Source organism: Globicephala melas, chromosome 1 (genome assembly GCF_963455315.2).
Source record: "Globicephala melas chromosome 1, mGloMel1.2, whole genome shotgun sequence".
Classification (NCBI taxonomy): Eukaryota; Metazoa; Chordata; class Mammalia; order Artiodactyla; family Delphinidae; genus Globicephala; species Globicephala melas.
This window is the reverse complement of record NC_083314.1, coordinates 162,131,114-162,150,959: the sequence shown is the minus strand read 5'-3', so window position 1 is coordinate 162,150,959 and position 19,846 is coordinate 162,131,114. Positions and strand designations below refer to the sequence as shown.

The 19,846-nt window shown below is 37.6% G+C and overlaps 1 protein-coding gene across 4 annotated transcripts in view; it reads left to right on the top strand.

Annotated features, from left to right (window-relative positions):
- Window positions 1-19,019, top strand: part of S100PBP (S100P binding protein) — a 31,794-nt gene extending 12,775 nt beyond the window's left edge. For all 4 annotated transcript variants that reach the window (XM_030870762.2, XM_030870753.2, XM_060308381.1 and 1 more), the window contains 2 exons: window positions 14,104-14,191; window positions 16,410-19,019. In XM_030870762.2, coding sequence (XP_030726622.1) covers window positions 14,104-14,191; window positions 16,410-16,551 — 230 coding nt within the window. In that variant the 3' untranslated portion in view covers window positions 16,552-19,019. The remainder of the gene's footprint in view (window positions 1-14,103; window positions 14,192-16,409) is intronic.
- The last annotated feature ends 827 nt before the right edge of the window (window positions 19,020-19,846 follow it).

Genomic DNA, 19,846 nt, shown 5'->3' with positions numbered 1-19,846 from the left:
AATAATGTAAATCATTCTTCAACTCTATTATTGTAATATAGGTATAATCTCTTTTTAGTTTAGTGCCACATGGGTCTTTAATAGCATTTATAAAGAAATACCAACCACTTCCTTTCTGACATCCCAGCTAATGGATAACTTTATATGGGATTATAAATTCTTAGAGTAGGAAAGGACCATTAAGATCTCCTTAATCTCCTAACATATAAATCTGTTCTGTATTATCTTTGCCAAGTGACCCTTCAGCCTTTGCTTAGAGTCTAATAGTGCAGAACTCATCACCTCATGAAGCAGGCCATTCATTGCTTAGAAAATTCTTTTTTTTTTTAAATTACAGTATAGTTGATTTACAATGTTGTATTAGTTTCAGGTGTACAGCAAAGTGATTCACTTATACATACACATATGTTCATTCTTTTTTAGATTCTTTTCAGAAAATTCTAATTGTTAGAAAATTAGTCCTTACATTGAGCCAAACTGTGCTTCCTTATAATTTCCAATGGTAGTTCCTAGTTCTGCCCTCTAAGATCCCAAAATATAACTACTCTCTTCCATTTACTTAATGTATTAGGGACCTTTCCATGTTAAATATCTCAAATTAAGATTTTTTAATGATTATGAAGTATCATTTATTATTCCATCTTGATAATTAGCTTATGTCCATTTTCATTAGTAATGCTGCAGTGAACATTCTGGTTCATAAATGTTTATGTACAACTCTTATTTCTATAGGATGAATGCCTAGAAGTGGAATTGCTGGGTAGAGTATATAAACATTTTTAAAACTTTCATTACACGTTACCAGATTGTCCTGCCCAAAAAAATTGTATTAATTTTTGTCACCAATTTGACAGGTAAATTTTAACATTTTTTTTAATAATTAATGAGGTTAAACATTTTTCACATGTTTCTTGGCAATTTATATTTAATCATAATTTCTTAAAATTATCTAATATCTAGTCCATATTCCAGTTTCCCCTGTTTTCCCAAAAATGTCTTCTTGTAAATTGTTCAAACAAGATCTAATCAAGGTTCATGTGTTTAGTTATTGTCTCTTTAGTCTCTCTTAATCTAGGTCACTTGGTTTGTAGTTTGTCCCACCTTCTGAATTGCGTCTGATTGTTTCCTCGTGGCGTTGTTTAACTTGTTCCTCCATCCCCTATATTTTCTGTAAACTGGAAGTTGGGTCTAGAGGAGGGATTAGATTCAGACTAAGCGTTTAAAATAAACTGGAATAATTCATAGGTACCATTGTGTGTTCATCCCATATCAGATAAGGAGGCACCACCTAATGACAGATTGTTCTACTAATAGTGATGCTAAGTTTGATCACTTTGTTAAAGTGTTAACTGCCATATCTTTCCATTCTAAGGTACATTTTCCCCTTTGTAATTAGTAAGTCATCTGTGGGGTGATTCCTTGGTACCATTTGAATATCCTGTTCCACAACAATTGTTCACCTAATGGTTTGAGCATTCATTGGTGATCTCTGCTGGAATCAGCTACTACACAGAGTTGCATAGAAAATGTTTGTTTTCTAAATATATCGTTTCTTCTACAAGTACTAGCTAGCATACTTGTATGAAGATTTCAATTTTTTTTTTAGTATCACTATTATCTCATGAATTAAAAAAAATCAATGTCTTCTAATCAATTATAGTCAGTATTCTTTTTGATGCTCAATTTGTCCCAGTTTTGACCAATGAGAAATCCTTCAAGCGGGCTCATGTGTTTTCTGACATGACCCGTTAGTCTTTTTTTTTTAATTGTGGTAAAAAAAAGTAACATAAAATTTACCATCTTAACCATTTTTAAGTGTATAGTTTAGTAGTGTTAAGTTTATTCACATTGTTGTGAAACAGATCTCTAGAACTTTTTTATCTTGCAAATCTCAAACTCTATACCCGTTAAAAAATAACTAGCCTTCCCCTGCCACTCCCCCAAAGCCCCTGGTAATCACCATTCTACTTTTTTTTGAAAAATAAATTTATTTATTTAATTTATTTTTGGCTGCATTGGGTCTTCATTGCTGTGTGCGGGCTTTCTCTAGTTGTGGTGAGTGGGGGCTACTCTTCGTTGTGGTGCGCGGGCTTCTCACTGCGGTGGCTTCTCTTGTTGCAGAGCATGGGCTCTAGGCTCGCGGGCTTCAGTAGTTGTGGCACACAGGCTCTAGAGCACAGGCTCAGTAGTTGTGGCGCACGGGCTTAGTTGCTCTGCAGCATGTGGGATCGTCCCAGACCAGGGCTGGAACCCGTGTCCCCTGCATTGGCAGAAGGATTCTTAACCACTGCACCACCAGGAAGTCCTCAGTGGGCCTTTTTAATTTGGATATATATTTCTCAGTTCTGAGAATTTCTTATATTTCTTTGATAATTGTTTCTTCTCTGTATAATCTACTCTCACTTTAAGAAATTCCTAATAGTTAGATATTGAACTTCCAAGGATTGATCTTCTATGTCTCTTACTTTTTCTTTCCCTTTTCTGTCTCTGTCTCTTTATTCTATTTTCTGGGATATTTTCTATTCTTACTAACTTCTTTATTTTTACATTCACATTTATGACTTCTAAGAATTCTTTCCTGTTTTGTTCTTTTTTTTATGTTCTTATTTTATGAATTTCTTACCTCTCTCAAGATATTTTTTCTCTCTTGAGTTTTAATTGAAATACAATAAACTGCACAAACTTAAAGTATACAGTTTGTTGAATTTTGACATATGTAAACACCCATGAAACTATCACTGCAATCAAGAAAAACATACTGTAACACCCCAAAATTTCTTCGTGCCCTTTTGTGATTCCTTCATCCTGCCTTTCCTTGCTCCCTCCACTCCCCAGGCAACTGCTGAGCTGCTGTCACTGTATACTCTTTTTTGAGCCTGGCTTCTTTCTTAAAACATAATTATTTTGCAGTTAATCATTTTCTTGGTAGTTTATTCCTTTTTATTGCTGAGTAGTATTCCATTATATAGATATACCACAATTTGTTTATCCATTCATCTAATGCATTTGGATTGTTTCCAATTTTTGGCTATTTAAATAAAGCTGTTATAAACATTCATGTACAAATCTTTGTATGGATATGCTTTCAAATGACTGGGTCATACAGTAGGTATGTTTAACTTTTTGAGAACCTACCAAACTGTTTTCCAAAGTGGTACCATTTTATATACCCACCAGCAGTGTATGAATTCCAGTTACTCCCATCTTTACCAAGATTGTTGCTAGTATATGGAAATTCAGTTGATATTTGTACATTTTTATTAGAAACAGGTATTGGGTTTTATTAAATACTTTCTCTGCATCTACTGAGATAATCATATAATGTTAGAGAATTGTATTATTTGATTTTCCAGTATTAAACCAATCTTGCATTCCTGATCTTAAGCATTCTGCACTTGGTCTTAAAGTATTATCCTTGTACTAATAGTGTTGGGTTGATTTGCTAAAATTTTGTTATGAATCTATCTTCATAAGGGATATGGTCTGTACTTTTCTTGTAATTTCTTTGTGTCGTCTTGGTAGCAGAGTAATGGTGGCCTCACAGAGTGAATTGGGAAGTATTTCCACCTCTTCAATTTTTTGGAAGAATTTGTATAATAGAAGAACTGGTATCTCTTTTTGGGTGAGCTTTGGTAGTCTTTCAAGGAATTTGTTTATTTCATCTAAGTTATTAAATTTATTGGCATTAAGGTTAATAATACTCTGTTATTAACCTTTTATATAGTATCTAGTGATACCATCTTTCCCATTTTTAGTATTGGTCATTTGTGTTTTCTCTCTTCCAATCAGTCTGGCTAAAACTTTATCAACATTATTATTTTTCTTTTTTAAAAAAACAGCTTTTTCATTGATTTTTCTCTGTTTTTCTGTTTCATTAATTTCCATTCTGATATATTTTTTTGTGTGTGGTACGTGGGCCTCTCACCACTGTGGCCTCTCCCGTTGTGGAGCACAGGCTCCGGACGCGCAGGCTCAGCGGCCATGGCTCACGGGCCTAGCTGCTCCACGTCATGTGGGATATTCCCGGGTGGGGGCACGAACCTGTGTCCCCTGCATCAGCAGGCGGACTCCCAACCACTGTGCCACCAGGGAAGCCCCCATTCTGATATTTATTACTTCCCTTTTTCTGCTTACTCAGAGTTTCATTTGCTCTTCTTTTTCTAGTTTCTGTAGACGGTTGCTAAGATCATTCATTTGAGACCTTTCTTTTCCAATTTAGTGAGGGATGTTAGGAGCAAGAAGAGATAAACTCATGCAGTCAACGTGTTATATTTATCTGGAAGTATGCATTAACTTTTTTTCTTTTTTTAAATCAACTTTAATGTGGTATGTTTTACATGCAATAAAATGTACCCATTTTAAGTGTACTTGGTGAGTTTTGACAGAACTATGCACTTGTGAGATCATCACAGCAATCAAGCTTGATAGAACATTCCCACCACCCTAAAAATTTCCCTTGTGTTCCATCCCAGTCAATCTGTCCCTGCCTCCACTTCAGCTCTAGGAAAGCACTGATTTCTTTTTGGTCATTATAGATTAGATTTGTCTTTTCTAGAGTTACATATAAATGGAATCATGCAGTATGTGCTCTTTTGTGTTTGGTTTCTTTTACTTGGAGTAGTTTTTTAAAACAACAAGAAACAACTCCATGTTGTTGCATGTATGTTCTATACATCCACTGCTGAATTTTTCCTTGTATGAATATACCACAGTTTAATCATTTGTTGATGGACATTTCTGTTTCTAGCTTTTGATTATTATGAATAAAGCATCTATAAACATTCATATATGGGTTTTTTGTGTGAACATGTGTTCATTTCTCTAGGGAAAATAATTAGGAGTGAAATTGCTGAGTCATTTAGTATGTGTTTTTTTAACTGTATTGGAAACTTCCAAACTGTTTTCCAAAGTGATTATACTATTTTATGGCTTTTTTAAGGCAAAGGTTAGGTTCTCTTTTTTTAATATGAATATCTAAGTGTTCTAACACCATTTATTGAAAAAATTATTCTTTCCATGTGTTTATTTCTGACTTCTCTATTCTGTTCCATTAATATATGTGTATTTTCTTATGTCAATATTACACTGTCTTGATTACTGTAACTTTATAGTAAGTCTTAAAATTGTTTGGTCCTTTGGATTTCCATAATTTTTTAAACTCAATTTCATCTTGTCAATTTGTTAAAAAAAATACCTGTTGGGTATTTCACTGGGATTGTGTTGAATCTGTAGAACAATTTGGGGAAAGTTGATATCATAACAATATTGAGCCTTCCAGTCCATGAACAGGATATAGTTCTCAATTTATTTATGTCTTTAATTTCTCAGCAGTTTTTTGTACAGGTCTTGTACATATTTTGTTAAATTAATTCATAAGTATCTTATGCTTTTTTATGGTATTGTAAGTGATACTTTTTAATTTTCAATTTCTAGCTGGTCATTGCTAGCATATAGATATACAGTTGATTTTTTATGTTGACCTTGTGTCCTACAACCATGCTAAGTTTTTCTATTACTTTTGGTAACTTTTTAATAGACCCCTTAGAAGTTTCTTTGTTAACATGACTTTATCTGCAAATAAGGACAGTGTATTTCTTCCTTTCCAATCTATAAGCCTTTTTTATTTCTTGCCTTACAGCACTGACTAGGATCTCTAGTACATTAAGTATGATATTAGATGTAGATTCATCATAGATGCTCTTTATCAGGTGAGGAAGTTCCCCTTCTATTTGTAGTTTGGTGGGAGTTTTTATCATGAATGAATGATGAACTTTGTCAAATGAATTTTCTGCATTTATTTGGATCATATTGTGTTTCTCCTTTATTTTGTAACACAGTGTACTACATTTATTACTTTTTTTTGACTGTTAGGCCAACTTGCATTCCTGGGGTAAAGTCACTGGGTCTTGATGAATTATCCTTTAGTCAATTTGCTAGTATTTTTAAGGGTTTTTATGTCTTGTTTATGAGGAATATTGGTCTTCAATTTTTCTTGTATGTACTGTCTTCCTCTGGTTTAAGTATCATGGTGATGCTGGCTTCATAAATTTAGTTGGGAGTTGTTTTCTCCTCAGTTTCTCAGTTTGTGCAGGATTGGTATTGTTTCTTCCTTTAAATGTTTGGTAGAATTTACCAATAAAGCCTAGAGTTTTCTTTTTGGCAAGGTTTGTAACTACAGATGTAATAGATACCGGACTTTTCAGAATTTCTTTATCTTGGTAATTTGTATCTTACAAGGAATTTGTCCATTTTATCTAAGTTGATGAATTTATTGGCATAAAATTATTCATTAAAAATTTCCTTATTATTCCTTTAATTACTGTAAGATCTGTAGTGATGTTCACTGTTTCATTTCTAATATTGGTAATTTGTCTTTTTTTTCTTAAACAAATCTAGTTAAAGGTTTATCAATTTTACTAATTTTTTCCCCAAAGTAAGTTTTTAGTTTCATATTTCTATGTTGTTGGCTATTTTCTTTTCTTCTCTTTATTATTTCTTTTCCATTTACTTTGGCTTTAATTTGTTCTTGTTCTCTAGATTTTTTTTTTTTTTTGTGGTATGCGGGCCTCTCACCGTTGTGGCCTCTCCTGTTGCGGAGCACAGGCTCCAGACACGCAGGCTCAGCAGCCATGGCTCACAGGCACAGCCGCTCCGCGGCATGTGGGATCCTCCCGGACCTGGGCACGAACCCACGTCCCCTGCATCGGCAGGCGGACTCTCAACCACGGCGCCACCAGGGAAGCCCCTCTCTAGATTTTTAATGTGGAAACTTATGTCATTGATTTGAGACCTTTCTAAGTCTCAAGTTTCCCTTTAAGTGCTACTTAGGCGCATGTCACAAATTTGATGTGTTTTCATTTTCATTTGGTTCAAAGCAATTTCTAATTTCCCTTGTGATTTCTTGTTTGACCTGTGAGTTATTTAGAAGTGTGTTGCTTAATTTCCAAATATTTAGGAGTTTTCAGCTATCTTCCTATTATTAATTTCTAGTTTAATTCTGTTGTGGTTAGAGAATATACTTGGTGTGATTTCAATCCTTTTAAATATACTGGGGCTTACTTTATAGGCCAGCATATGGTCTATCTTGGTGAATGGTCCATGTGTACTTGAAAATGTATATTCTGATGTTGGTATAGAGTGTTCTATAAATTTCAATAAGGTTTTGTTGGTTGATGGTAGTTATCCATTCTATATCTTTACAGATTTTCTCATTAAAAGAAGAGTTCATATCTTCAACCCTAGTTGTGGATGTTTTTGTTCCTCCTTTCAGTTCTGTCATTTTTGCCTCATGTATTTTGAAACGCTGCCATTAGATGCATATACATTTAGCAATACTATGTCCTCGTGAAGAATTGACCCCTTTATCATTATGAACTGTCTCTTTTTACTCTTAGTAATATTCCTTGTTTTACAGTTTAATTTGTCTGATTTAAATAGCCATTCAAGCTTTCTTTTGACTAGTGTTTGCATGATATGTTTTTTTCATCCTTTTACTTTTAAACTATCTATATGTTTAAAGTGGATGTCTTGTAGACAGCATATAGTTGAGTCTTGTTTCCCCCTGGTCTCACAATCTGTCTTTTAATTCAAGTGTTAGTCCAGTCACATTTAATGTAATTATCGGTTGGATTTAAATCTACCATCTTACTACTTGTTTTCTATTTGTCTATATGTTCGTTGTTTCTTCTTTCATCTTTTCCTGGTTTTTTTTTTTTTTGAGTATTTTTTTAGTATTCTGTTTTATCTCCATGCTTGACTTATTACCTATACCTCTTTGTTTTATTTTCAGTGGTTGTTCTAGGGTAGTAGTTCTCACAGTTTCTGGTCTCAGGACTTGTTTACACTCTTCCAGATCATTCATACTCTTAAAAATTGAGGACCCCAAAATGTTTTTGTTTGTTTGCATTGTATCTATCTATATGCAACCATATTAAAAGTTATAACTGGTAAATTGTTAAAATATTTATTAATATATTTTAAGATAATTCATTGCATGTTAACAATGTTTTTATTAAAAATAACTATAATTTTCAAAACAAAACCAAAAGTTTAGGGAGAAGAATGCATTGATTTACATTTTTGCAGATTTTTTTTAACATCTAGCTTAATAGAAAACTACCAGATTCTCATATGTGAATCTGCATTCCATATCATGTTGTGTAGCCTCTTGAAAACTCCCCAGTACACTTTTGAGAGATTGCAAGTAGTAAAAACAAATAACATCTTAGTGCTGTTATGAAAATAATTTTGATCTTGTGAAGCCTCAGAAGGGTGTTGAGGACTCCCACAGATCCTGGGACATACTTTGAGAACTGTTGCTCTATAGTTTACAATACAGATCTTTAACTTTAATCAGTCTACCTTCAAATAATATACCACTTAACATATACTGTAAGGCCCTAACAATAGTACCCTTACAAATCTCCATTTTTTGTTACTGTTTTTATACATATATTATAAACTCTTCAATACATTATTGCTTTTACTTTATTTTTTTGTTTTCTTAAAATATTTATTTATTGATTTTGGCTGCTCCAGGTCTTAGTTGTGGCACGTGGGATCTTCACTGTGGCATGCAGACTCTTAGTTGCAGCATGTAGACTCTTAGTTGCGGCATACACGTGGGATCTAGTTCCCTGACCAGGGATCGAACCCGGGCCCCCTGCATTGGGGGCACGGAACCTTACCCACTGGAACACCAGGGCAGTCCCTGATTATTGCTTTTACTTTAAACAGTTATCTTTTAAAGACACTTTTTAAATGAGAAAAGGGCTTTTGTATTTACTCACATATTTACCATTTCCAGTGCTCTTGATTCCTTTCCATCTCATATTTTCTTTTTTCCTGATGAACTCCTTTTACTGTCTTATAGTGCAGGTCTGCTGTTGTGAAACCTCTCTGCTTTTGTTTACTTATTTTATATTTGTTTTGCCTTCATTAAAAAAAAACTTTTTATTTTGAAAAATTATAAACTCATAGACTCATAAGAAGTTTTGAGTCTCACCTCAATTGTTTCCTTTCCCTTAGGGATTACAGTTCTGAGCAGTCTGAATATAGTTGTTTCATACATTTTGCCCAGTCTCTAGTTGCTTACAGTGGAGGTATGCCCATTCATTATGATTAGAAGTGGAAGTCTGCTTTGATTTTTACTGAAGACCATAAGCAGCAGTGATTATGTAAATTCTGTTTCTACATTTGCCATTACTGTTGAGAACATTCATACATTGTTCAATATCCCCTGTACAATACAACACTGCAGAAATGAGTTATATAATAATTCCTGTTTCTTTCTTTTGTTTTTTGCCTCGTATGCATGGAAAAAATCAGTCAAGATTTGTACTAGATCATCACACTTTTGTTGGCCTGGATGTTTGCATTCTGGCTTTCTACTTAATCTTTTTTTCCTTTTTTTTTGACCACACTATGCGACTTGTGGGATGTGGGATCTTAGTTCCCCGACCAGATATTGAACCCGGCCCATCAGCAGTGAGAGCATGGAGACCTAACCACTGGGCAGCCAGGGAATTCCCTATTCCTATTCTATTAATCTTTTTGTAAAAGCAATAGCCTATACCCCTGTAGCACATTTTTTTTTCTTTCCTTCCCTCTTCATTCCCTCCCCTGTATTAGGTAGTTTTTTGATTGCATTGAATAAAGACATTGTGATTGCCTTTAAGTAACTGAGTTTAAGGATTTACAGGAAAAGATGAAGATTAGAGGCTCAGCTACATAGCTTGGCCTCATAATAAAAAGAATCAACCATAGAGCCAGGCCCCTTCAGAAATGGATGCCTTTGTTTCCTTTTCAATAGGTTTTCCCTGCTGAGTTAGTGATTCTGGTACTTCTAATCTTATCTATCTCTATGACTAGTGCTTCTGCTGCTCTCTATTAGCTATCTCAAGTGTCTGTCCTCTCCTAGAGCCCTACCTCTGTGTGCTGTTCTCTCTCTTGTTCTCATTATTAAAGCTCACATTCACATTCCAAGGGAGAGTATCTGATTGATTCACTTAATGACCTGTTGGTGCCAGGCCAGATCTTAGGTCATTAGCCAGCAGAGAGAGTCTCTGTTCTTGGTCATGTGGTACAAAGTATGGTGATGTATAAGACCTGTCAGAAGGGCCATTGGCATAGCAAGCATTCAGCATTATTATTACTCCTCCTTTATAACAGCTGCATATTTATAGATTGTTTCGGTGAACCGCTGATCTCATCTCTGAAATGTTGAGGTTTTTTCCTCCTAATTTCATTCTTAGATGAATTTCATTCTTAGCCACAAAACAAAGGACAGTCTTCACCACCTTTTAGCCACAACTTAAAATAAACCCATCGTACTGATTGTTGGTCCAAGAAAGCCCATCTGTTGGAAACTATGAAAGGAGAAAATTTAAATGTTTCTATTCTTGTTAGCATCTCTAAATTTGGAGGAAGAAGAGATTGAAGCTATGAGCTGAAATAAGGTTTTTGGATTAATAGCCCCACATGGGTTTGAATCCTGGCTTTCCCATTTACTAGATGATAGATGAGTATCTTTTCTAAGCTTCAGTTTATTCATGAATAAAATGGAGATAATGGTATTTGCCTCATGTGGTTGTTAGGATTAAGTGATAAGATACATGGAAAGCAGTTAGCAAAGTGCCTGGCACATAATAAATGCTTGATAAATATTAGCTCCCATTATCTCTAGATCATTAACCCTTATTAATAATAAAGGTTACCCTGGTACATCAGTTAAGTTCTTAGTGCTAATGAAAACTAACATTTCTTGGTACATAAGCCGAGACAATAGTTATTGAGCCTTTGTTTACTCAGCGCTGTGCTGAGGTACCAACTGGATATACAAGACATATTGCAATGTGATTCTTGCTTTCTAATCCCCACAGTGAAATGTCAGTCCTAGAAAATTTTTCAGGAAACTCAACCCTATGATGGTATTCTGTTATTGGAATTTGGACTCTGTCACTAGCTGTGTAACCTTGGACCAATTACTTCTCTGTGCCTCTTCATCTGTAAATTGGGGGAAATACCTCATAGGATTATTGTAAGGAATAAATATGTTAATATATGTAAAGCACATAGGATACTGCCTGATACATGGTAAATGCTGTATGTAAGTTGCTGCTGCTAGATTATGACGCCTAGCAGTTGAATACTTGAAGCCTCATTGGGCCTAATTGATCAGTCTTTTTCTTCTTTTAGTTTAAAGTGAATAGGTTTCTTTGTAGGAGGTTTATAGGTATATCTTTAGTCTCCATCGTCAGGACAGTTTTATAGAGTCTACGTGGTAAGAGATGAGTAAGCTAAAGGACATGGTCTACAGATAATCTTGTCCCATTTGAGACTGGACACCAGACTTTCCATATCTTGCCAGCCCTCCTTTGGTGATGCTTTGGCAAGAAAAATGTATCTTGAAATTCTTGGAAAGCTGATTTCTCACCATTGAAATGTCCTTTTTGTGGGGGCTAGAGGGAGGGGGATGCTAGTGATATGAAAGTATGGTAAAGGAAAAGCAATTTGAGTAGAGACCTTTGATTTTAGCTTAACAAATCAAACAGGCAAGGGATTTTCTAATCAAAAGCTACTTCTCTCTTAAAGGGAAAACTCATTTCTTTCTTTTTTTTTTTTTTTTTTTGGTGGTACGCGGGCCTCTCACTGTTGTGGCCTCTCCCGCTGCGGAGCACAGGCTCCGGACGCGCAGGCTCAGCGGCCATGGCTCACGGGCCCAGCCGCTCCGCGGCATGTGGGATCTTCCCGCACCAAGGCACGAACCCGTGTCCCCTGCATCGGCAGGCGGACTTTCAACTACTGCACCACCAGGGAAGCCCAGGAAAACCCATTTCTGATTTGTATTTCCTTTTCAAGAAGTGAGATAATATGTTTTATTTCCATATTAGTGAGATTGAGCATCTTTTCATTACGTTTATTGATTACTTGTATTAGTTTTGAGAATTACCTATTCATGTCCTTGACCTCTTTTGTTTTGTTTGATGAGGAGACTTATCTTTGCAGAATAAGGACAGTAAACCCTTGCAAATACGTTTCAGGTACATTTTTCATTTTGTCAGTTGTCTTCTTTTACCCTTGGTTGTGCTTTTTTATTTTAACTGCATAGAAACATTTAATGTAATGAATCTATAAATTTTTGCTGAAAAGTATCATCTCATTATGGTTAGAGAATTTCTGCTGAGTGTTATAAAGCATGTCATAGTTTATATGTAGACTGATCCACTTAATAAGCATTTTTTCCTTATAAATAGGTGATTGATTGTCACAGGCTTTGAAGAGTCTTTGCAAACTAACATAGTCCCGAGGCTGTAACACCATAATAATAATAGCTACCACTTACTGCACACTGCCTGAGTGCCAGAAGATATGCTAGGTCTTTTATGTACTATATCCCTAATATTTAAGTTCAAGCAAAATATTATTATTGTCCACATTTCATAGATAAGAGGAATGATTTACCCAGGGTTACAGAGCTAGTTAGTGGCTGGATTGGAATTTTAACTCAAGTCTGCCTAAACTCCAAAGTATATACTTTTTCTACAGAGTTGGGCTTCTTGAGGCTTCAAATAAATTATACTGGTCCTAAAAGTTAAGTAAATATCTTCTACCAGAACATGAAAAGATGGTCTGTCGCCTAGTTTGACAGCTCTTGGTTCCTGAGAGCAGGGTAGATACGATAATGAGAAGTATGTAAACCAGCTGAAAGAAGGGTCTCCACTGTCTAGGGCAGAGGTTTTCAAAATGTGGTTCCCAGACCAGCAGCAGCAGTAGCATCACTTGGGCGTTTGTTACAAAAGCAAATTCCCATGTCCCACTCCAGACCTACAGAATCAGAAACTGGGGTTGGGGCCCAGCAACCTGTTTTATATTTGCAGCTGATTATGATGCATGTTAAAATTTGAGAGCCACTGGTCTAGGGGAATTATTCTCTCTAACCATAATTTTTGGCTTTGTGAGCTTCAGCCGAATTCTCAGCCCTTAAGTGCAAAATAAGCATTATCAAATAGTGGCAAAAGCATGGAATCTAAAAAGAGCCAGTTTTTAGTCCAGTTTAATAATCATTTAAGGCAAGTTCACCTCCCTGAGCCATAGTTTCCCATCTCTAAAATGATTTTAATAAAAATCTATCTCCCGGGCTTCCCTGGTGGCGCAGTGGTTGAGAGTCTGCCTGCCGATGCAGGGGACACGGGTTCGTGCCCTGGTCTGGGAAGATCCCACATGCCGCGGAGCGGCTGGGCCCATGAGCCATGGCCGCTGAGCCTGCGCGTCCGGAGCCTGTGCTCCGCAGCGGGAGAGGCCACAACAGTGAGAGGCCCGTGTACCGCAAAAAAAAAAAAAAAAAAAAAATCTATCTCCCTACAAGATATTTTTTTCAGAATTAGTAAGATAACATGTATAGTGCCTAGCACCTTGCCTGGCTCCCAGGTGTTTGAGAAATTGCCTCCAGTTATTTTTCTTGCTAAGCAAAAAGCCCCTACCCGCCTTCTATTCTCAACTTCTCTTGTTTCTTGAATGTATTTTGCTGTCTTGTGTCTCTGGGCCTTTATATTAGCTATTTCTACTGGATATCCCTACCTCCCACCCCTCCCACTAACGTCTATACATCCTTTAGATCCCTGCTTATAATTTACTTCCCCTGGAGGGGACTTTCTCTAACCCCCACTCCCCAGTCTCTGTACTCATAGCAGCATGTATTTCTCCTGTCACTACATATCAAAGTTTTTGGAAACTGGTTTTTGCCCAGTTTTGCAAAGTTTTTGCCCGTCTTCTGTATAAACTTCATTGGGCAGGTCCAGTGTCTTGTCTGTACCATATTCTAGGACCCAGTAAAGTTTCTCACACATTATAGGAGCTAATAAATTAATGTTGAATGAATGAATGGTGGCTGTCATTATTGCTGCTTCTTCATCATCATATCATCCAAGAGCAAGCTCTCTTCTCTGGCTTATAGTTTCTGTGCTGACTGCTTGTGATAATCATAAATAGATAGTATTAGGACCAGTGCCTGTTTTCTCCTTCCCTGAAAGTACATGTTTTGACCTAGGCTGACACGGTAGTTCACTGAGCTGCTTCCTAACCACTGATCTCTCTGTATCACAGGTACCTTGGGGGAGCTGTGTGCCTTGATGGGTCAAGTTCATCACATGCAGAACCCAAAATGGCAGCATCCTTCGGACCTCACCAGGCGGTGAGTGGGTGTTTAGAAGAAGGAAGAAAAGGGTAGAATTTTGCTACAGGAGAAATGTGGTAGGGCTTTGGTAGGGCTGTAATTATTGTTTAATTCCAGAGGTAGAAAAAGAAGTGATATAGTATAATAGAATAAGAATTGGACTGAAATTCAGGAAACCTGGGATCTAATACTGGCTTTGCACTTTTTAACTAGCTATGTGATTTTGATCAAATCACTTCATTTCTCTGGTCCTCACAACAGTAAAATTAAGATATTGGACTAATTGATGTCAAAGAGCCTTTCTAGTCCTGAAATCTTCTGGTTTCTTGATGTAGTGTGGTTTTACAGATTTATTCAGTTACTTGATCCAATTATTCAGAGACCTTGGAGTCATCTGTGATTCCTTTCTCTCTTATTCCATAGGCAGTGCATTAGCAAATTCTATAAGCTCTACGTATAATATATCCAAAACCTGATCATTTCTCAATCATTTTCACTTGGATTGTTGCAAGTCTCCTAAATGGTCTCCCTACTTCTGCCCTTGCCTGTCTACTGTTCTCAACTCAAGCAGCCAGAGAAATTCTTTTAAAGCATAAGTCAGATTCTCTCTTCTTTGCACAGAGTTTTCCAGTGGCTTCCCATCTCCATGATCACAAGTGCCTATATGTTTTGGTCTAGGCTGACTTGGTTAGCTCACCACCCTCATCTCCTCTACTATTCACTTTGCTCACTCTGCTCTAGTCACACTGGATTCCTTGCTATTTCTGTTTTTCATACTGTTTAGTTTATTTATTTATTTATTTTGGGCTGCATTGGGTCTTCGTTGCTGTGCGCGGGCTTTCTCTAGTTGCAGCGAGCGGGGGCTACTCTTCATTGCGGTGCTTGGGCTTCTCATTGCGGTGGCTTCTCTTGTCATGGTGCACAGGCTCTAGGCGCACGGGCTTCAGTAGTTGTGGCTCACGGGCTCTAGAGCGCAGGCTCAATAGTTGTGGTGCACAGGCTTAGTTGCTCTGCAGCATGTGGGATCTTCCTGGACCAGGGATCGAACCGGTGTCCCCTGCATTGGCAGGTGGATTCTTAACCACTGCGCCACCAGGGAAGTCTCTCCTTGCTATTTTTCAAGTATGTCAGACGTACTCCCACATCAGGGCCTTTAAACTTAGTGTTTTCTTTATAGTTGCCAAAATGACAGCAGTACTCGGAAAGGCAGTGTTGTGTAATAGTTATTAAATTCTGCAGTCAGATGTGAATTCAAATCCAGGCTCTTCTACTTACTCCACTCTACGACCTTGGGGAAGTTATTTTACCTGAGGCTTAGTTTCCTATCCTGTATAAGGAGTTAATGAGAGTACTTTTCTGGTAGGATTGTCATTAGGATTAAATGGTGTGAGATGTTTAAAGAATTCAGCAAGTATTTGCATATAGGGCTAGATAAATACCAAGTACTGTTAAAATTATTTTCAACCTGGGCTATTCCCCATAATCACCTATGGAGATGTCTAAAAATACAGATGTCCAGGGCTTGACTCAAGGGATTCTAAGTTATTAAGTCTAAGGGTGGAGAGAGGGGCCAAGAATCTATATCTTTACATTAAAGCTTCCCAGGTGGTTATTAGGACAAGCTGGAGTTGAGAATGGGGTGAAATTATCTCAGAGGGTCCTGCTCAGAACCCCAGCCCAGTACACAACTAAAGGAGGCTCTCAAGAAACTTTGAGTCTGTTCAGTTTCTAAACTTGCAGTGTGATTCTCACGTGATGCTTACCTTCTCTGGGAATTTTATTCTAATTTTAACTGCTGTGTCCTGAGCAACCTTGAGCTGTGTCAGACAGTGAAGTCCTGTTGGAGGTACAGGTCTGATGCAAGCAATAAAATATAGATCCTGTTCTAAATGTTTCCAGAGGGAGAAAATGGGTTTTTCCTGCTTAAACATTATTATACATTATACATTGGGTTTTCTTAGAACATTCATGTATATGGACCATATCACCATAATACCTGTATGGGAATTAGGTGGCTTTGGAAATTGGAAGGAAATAGAACTTATAGTGTGACTTTCATATAAGGAAAATAATATAAAATTTCTAAAATTATGAGAATCGAAATATAAAATGAATATCCAATTTCCAAAAGTAACAGTATTCTTTAAATAGTTTTCTTGGCCTTTTTTGTATACAAATAACCATTCCAGCTGAAACCCTCATCTGTCCTCTTTTTATTTTCCCTCTCTGCTGATAGAAACTACGCCCGGTTCCGACAAAAGTCTCTGCAAAGATACAGTCTGACTCAGTGGGTTGACCAGAACATGCGAAGCCACCATCGGTTCCAGCGTCTACCAGATTTCCCGTATAGTTCATTTGTCTCCTCCCATCAGCAGTGAAGGTCCCTATCCAGGGTCCTGTCCAGAGCAGCGTCTCATCTTCTGCTGTTTTGTGCTTTGTAGATTTTGAAATTTATTTTTCACAACATTTTAATTTAAAGAACTCGTCACCTTTTGGAAATGCCCATTGCTGACTTGAAATTTTTTGTATAAGGTCCTTCCTGTTTATGTGTGTGTATGCATTTAAGCAGTGTTGAGTTGATAATAGTTTTAATTTTTTAATTTAAATTGAAGGTGGCTGCCGCCTGAAAGCCGGCATTAAGTCAAAACACCCAGGATCAAGCAAAACACCCACCTCTATGCAGAGGTGAAGTCTACTTCTGGTGCCCAAAAGAAATCATCTTTTAATCTCCTATGAGGAAGAGATTCTTTATCAGGCTGCAAGCCAGTGTTAATTATTGCTGATGATTTATAAATGGATACAAGTCACTTTTAACAACGCCTCTTACCTTTTTTATTTGAATCTCCGAATACCTGTCAGTATTTTAAAGTTGGTAATCCAGGACATCTGAAGTAGTTGAAAGGACAAATTAGAAGTGTAAATCTTTTCTTCTTTTTGTACCTACTAGCTGCCTTTATTTTTTGGCTTTTTTTTTTCATTCTTCATTAAATTTATTTTGCACAATAGTGTTTACAAATTTTGTACATCTTAACTCTAACAGAAGACTGGTGACTAACAACCCCTGTTGATTTGTGATCTTGTGACTGTCTGCCTTCTCTGCCTTTCTTCAAGGATATTCCTTCTTTTTTCCCCAGTGAACTTAGGGCTCTACTGGCATATTCCTGTATCCTGTTAGACATAGATATGCCTCTTAAGAACAGCCTTACTGTGCTTTTTATTGAAGAGCCACCCACCCAGAGTCTTGACTCTAGGACAGGCCAGAAAGCAGTGCTATTGAGAGGTGTCAGTTGGTCTTCAGTTTCATCTGCTGAACTCCAGTTCAAGTATGAGTTGACGTGTTAGTGAGCTTCCATCCTGTGGGAGAGACTTTGGAGAAGCTGTCTTTTGTCTCCATTATTAGTTAATAAGAGGTGCCTTTTGATCCAGGATCTCCTTACTTGGTCAAACCTCTGATGTACAGTTTTACAAAACTACTAAAGTGAATCTAAAATAGTTTTGATTAAGCCTGTGCACAAAGCATTACCGGATCTTAAGGGTAATGCTATATGCAGCTATCTTAATGGATGTCTTAGTAGTTTGTTATTCTCTTTACAGACAGCTCTAGACATCTATTGGGAGATTTTGCAGTCTGGCATTTGTGCTGTTGTTCACTCTGTGTGACGGTTGTACCTAGTTGCTATAGCACACAGCCTGTGATACTGGGCTCATTGCCTCTGTCTGGTTTTGTTGTTCCATCAGCCCCATCTTTGTATGCAAGTAACCCATCTTAAACATCCTACCCTGCTTTAGAAACTGATTTGGGAGAAACTTGGTCATAGTTACCAGTAAACTTAGATGGATATCCCTAAGTGTTAACTATTTCTATCCAGTCAAGGATTCTCTTTTCCTTCGACATCTGGTTTAGAGTCTGGGACCAAAATGCAAAGGAGAAGTTCTGTTCAAAGGCAAGAGTCAAAATCTGTTATTTCAGTTGGCATTTCCTATATCAGTCACTTCTCCAGGTTTCCGTAAATTAGTATGATGGAGTGGGACAAACATCCACCTTTGGAACTATAGCATAGTTAGAATTAATTGTTGCTGGAATAATTAGCATTGCAGCTGTCTTGTTCCCCACAGATAGCCAAGGAGTAAAGGGACAGCCTTTTGCTTAGGCAAAAGTCTAAGACTCATGTTCCTGCCTCCCTGGTACAGGAGGGTTTAAGACTGATGTGTAATGGGAGCATCGCCTTTGCCAAATCAAATGAGTGATGGGTTAACGAGAAAATGTGACAATCACATTTCCTCTTTGCTCAGATAATTCTGTTTTTCAAGCTTTAGCAGCTTAATTAAATCTGTTGGACTGGGGGAGGAGAGAACTGTTCCCTAGCGGTTAACATGGTATTCTTTAAGAAGAAAAACAAAGCCAAAGAAAACTCATTATCAGGCATGTTCGCCTTAAAGACGGTAGTGGGTAGAATCTGGAGTTTTAATCTGTTTTTAAAAGCTACATATCTCACATTTAGTGTTGGCCTCTAAGTCTAATTTTCATGTAGAATTCTTGCCGTGTTTTATTTACATAAGCGTTGTGTGCATTTAACTGCCTACCTAGCTTTCTTTATCTGTGATGACATTCTCGCCACGGGGGTCTTGACAATGCAGAGTAGGAATGTGCTGTTTACATAGTTTACTTGTATATAAAGAGCCTGAAATAACCTTAGTTTTGCATCTAATGCAGGCCCCAGTTTACTTTGGTTGTTGTCAGGATCAATTATGAAAGTGAAGTTTGGTGCCTCCTCTTTATCATGTATTTCTCCTTGTAGCAGTTGTATTTAATGTCATTGCAAAGAAATAAAAGTTCTTGTCGGTGGCTTATGTACCGTGGCCGTCTATTGCGGGCTCTGAAGGAGGGCTTCTTCCTTCTTTGTGCAGGTAGGTTAGTGGGGTGTGGGAGGGGCGGCAGTTAGTAGAATGTGGTACCGGGGAGGCGAGGGTGTGTGCTCCCTGTTCTTTTGAGGGTAAATTACAGTGTTAAGAAAGGCGTTCCAGCAGTTAAGAAATGTTGAAATTGATTGGGGTTAGCAGCTACATATAGTGCACATCAGGAGCGTGACATAGGGAGAGCCTTAAATATCACTGTGCTGCTGTTTTTGCAGAGGGGGAAAATGGCTCAGCCCCATCACACAGACACTGCCTCGCATTCCTTCCTGTGGCTGATGGCTGACACCGTGTCTCTCTGCCTCTCCAGAGCCAGCACTGATAAGGAAGAAACTGAGCTACCTGGGGCATTCTGCCTTTGAAAGGGATGTGAGAAACCAGAATTGATAGTTGTTCTTAACCCAACTTCTCCAGAAATTGTTCCTAGAACCTGGGGTGAAGGTTGGATAAGTGTGGGTAGATGTGGGAGACAGCGTTAGATCACTTTTGTGAACCGAAGCTTCTTAGACTCACCCCAGGAGCAAAGATGAAAAGGAAGGCAGTAAGAGCTTGTCACCTGTATTAGCCAATGCTTTACAGTCTCAGCTTGTGCTGAGACATTAAGTAGCAACATACTTGGATAGGCTTCTCTGTCCTGCTGTCCTGTAAGTTTTGTGGGGTTTTTTTGCGGTACGCGGGCCTCTCACTTTTGTGGCCTCTCCCTTTGCGGGGCACAGGCTCCGGACGCGCAGGCTCAGCGGCCATGGCTCACGGGCCCAG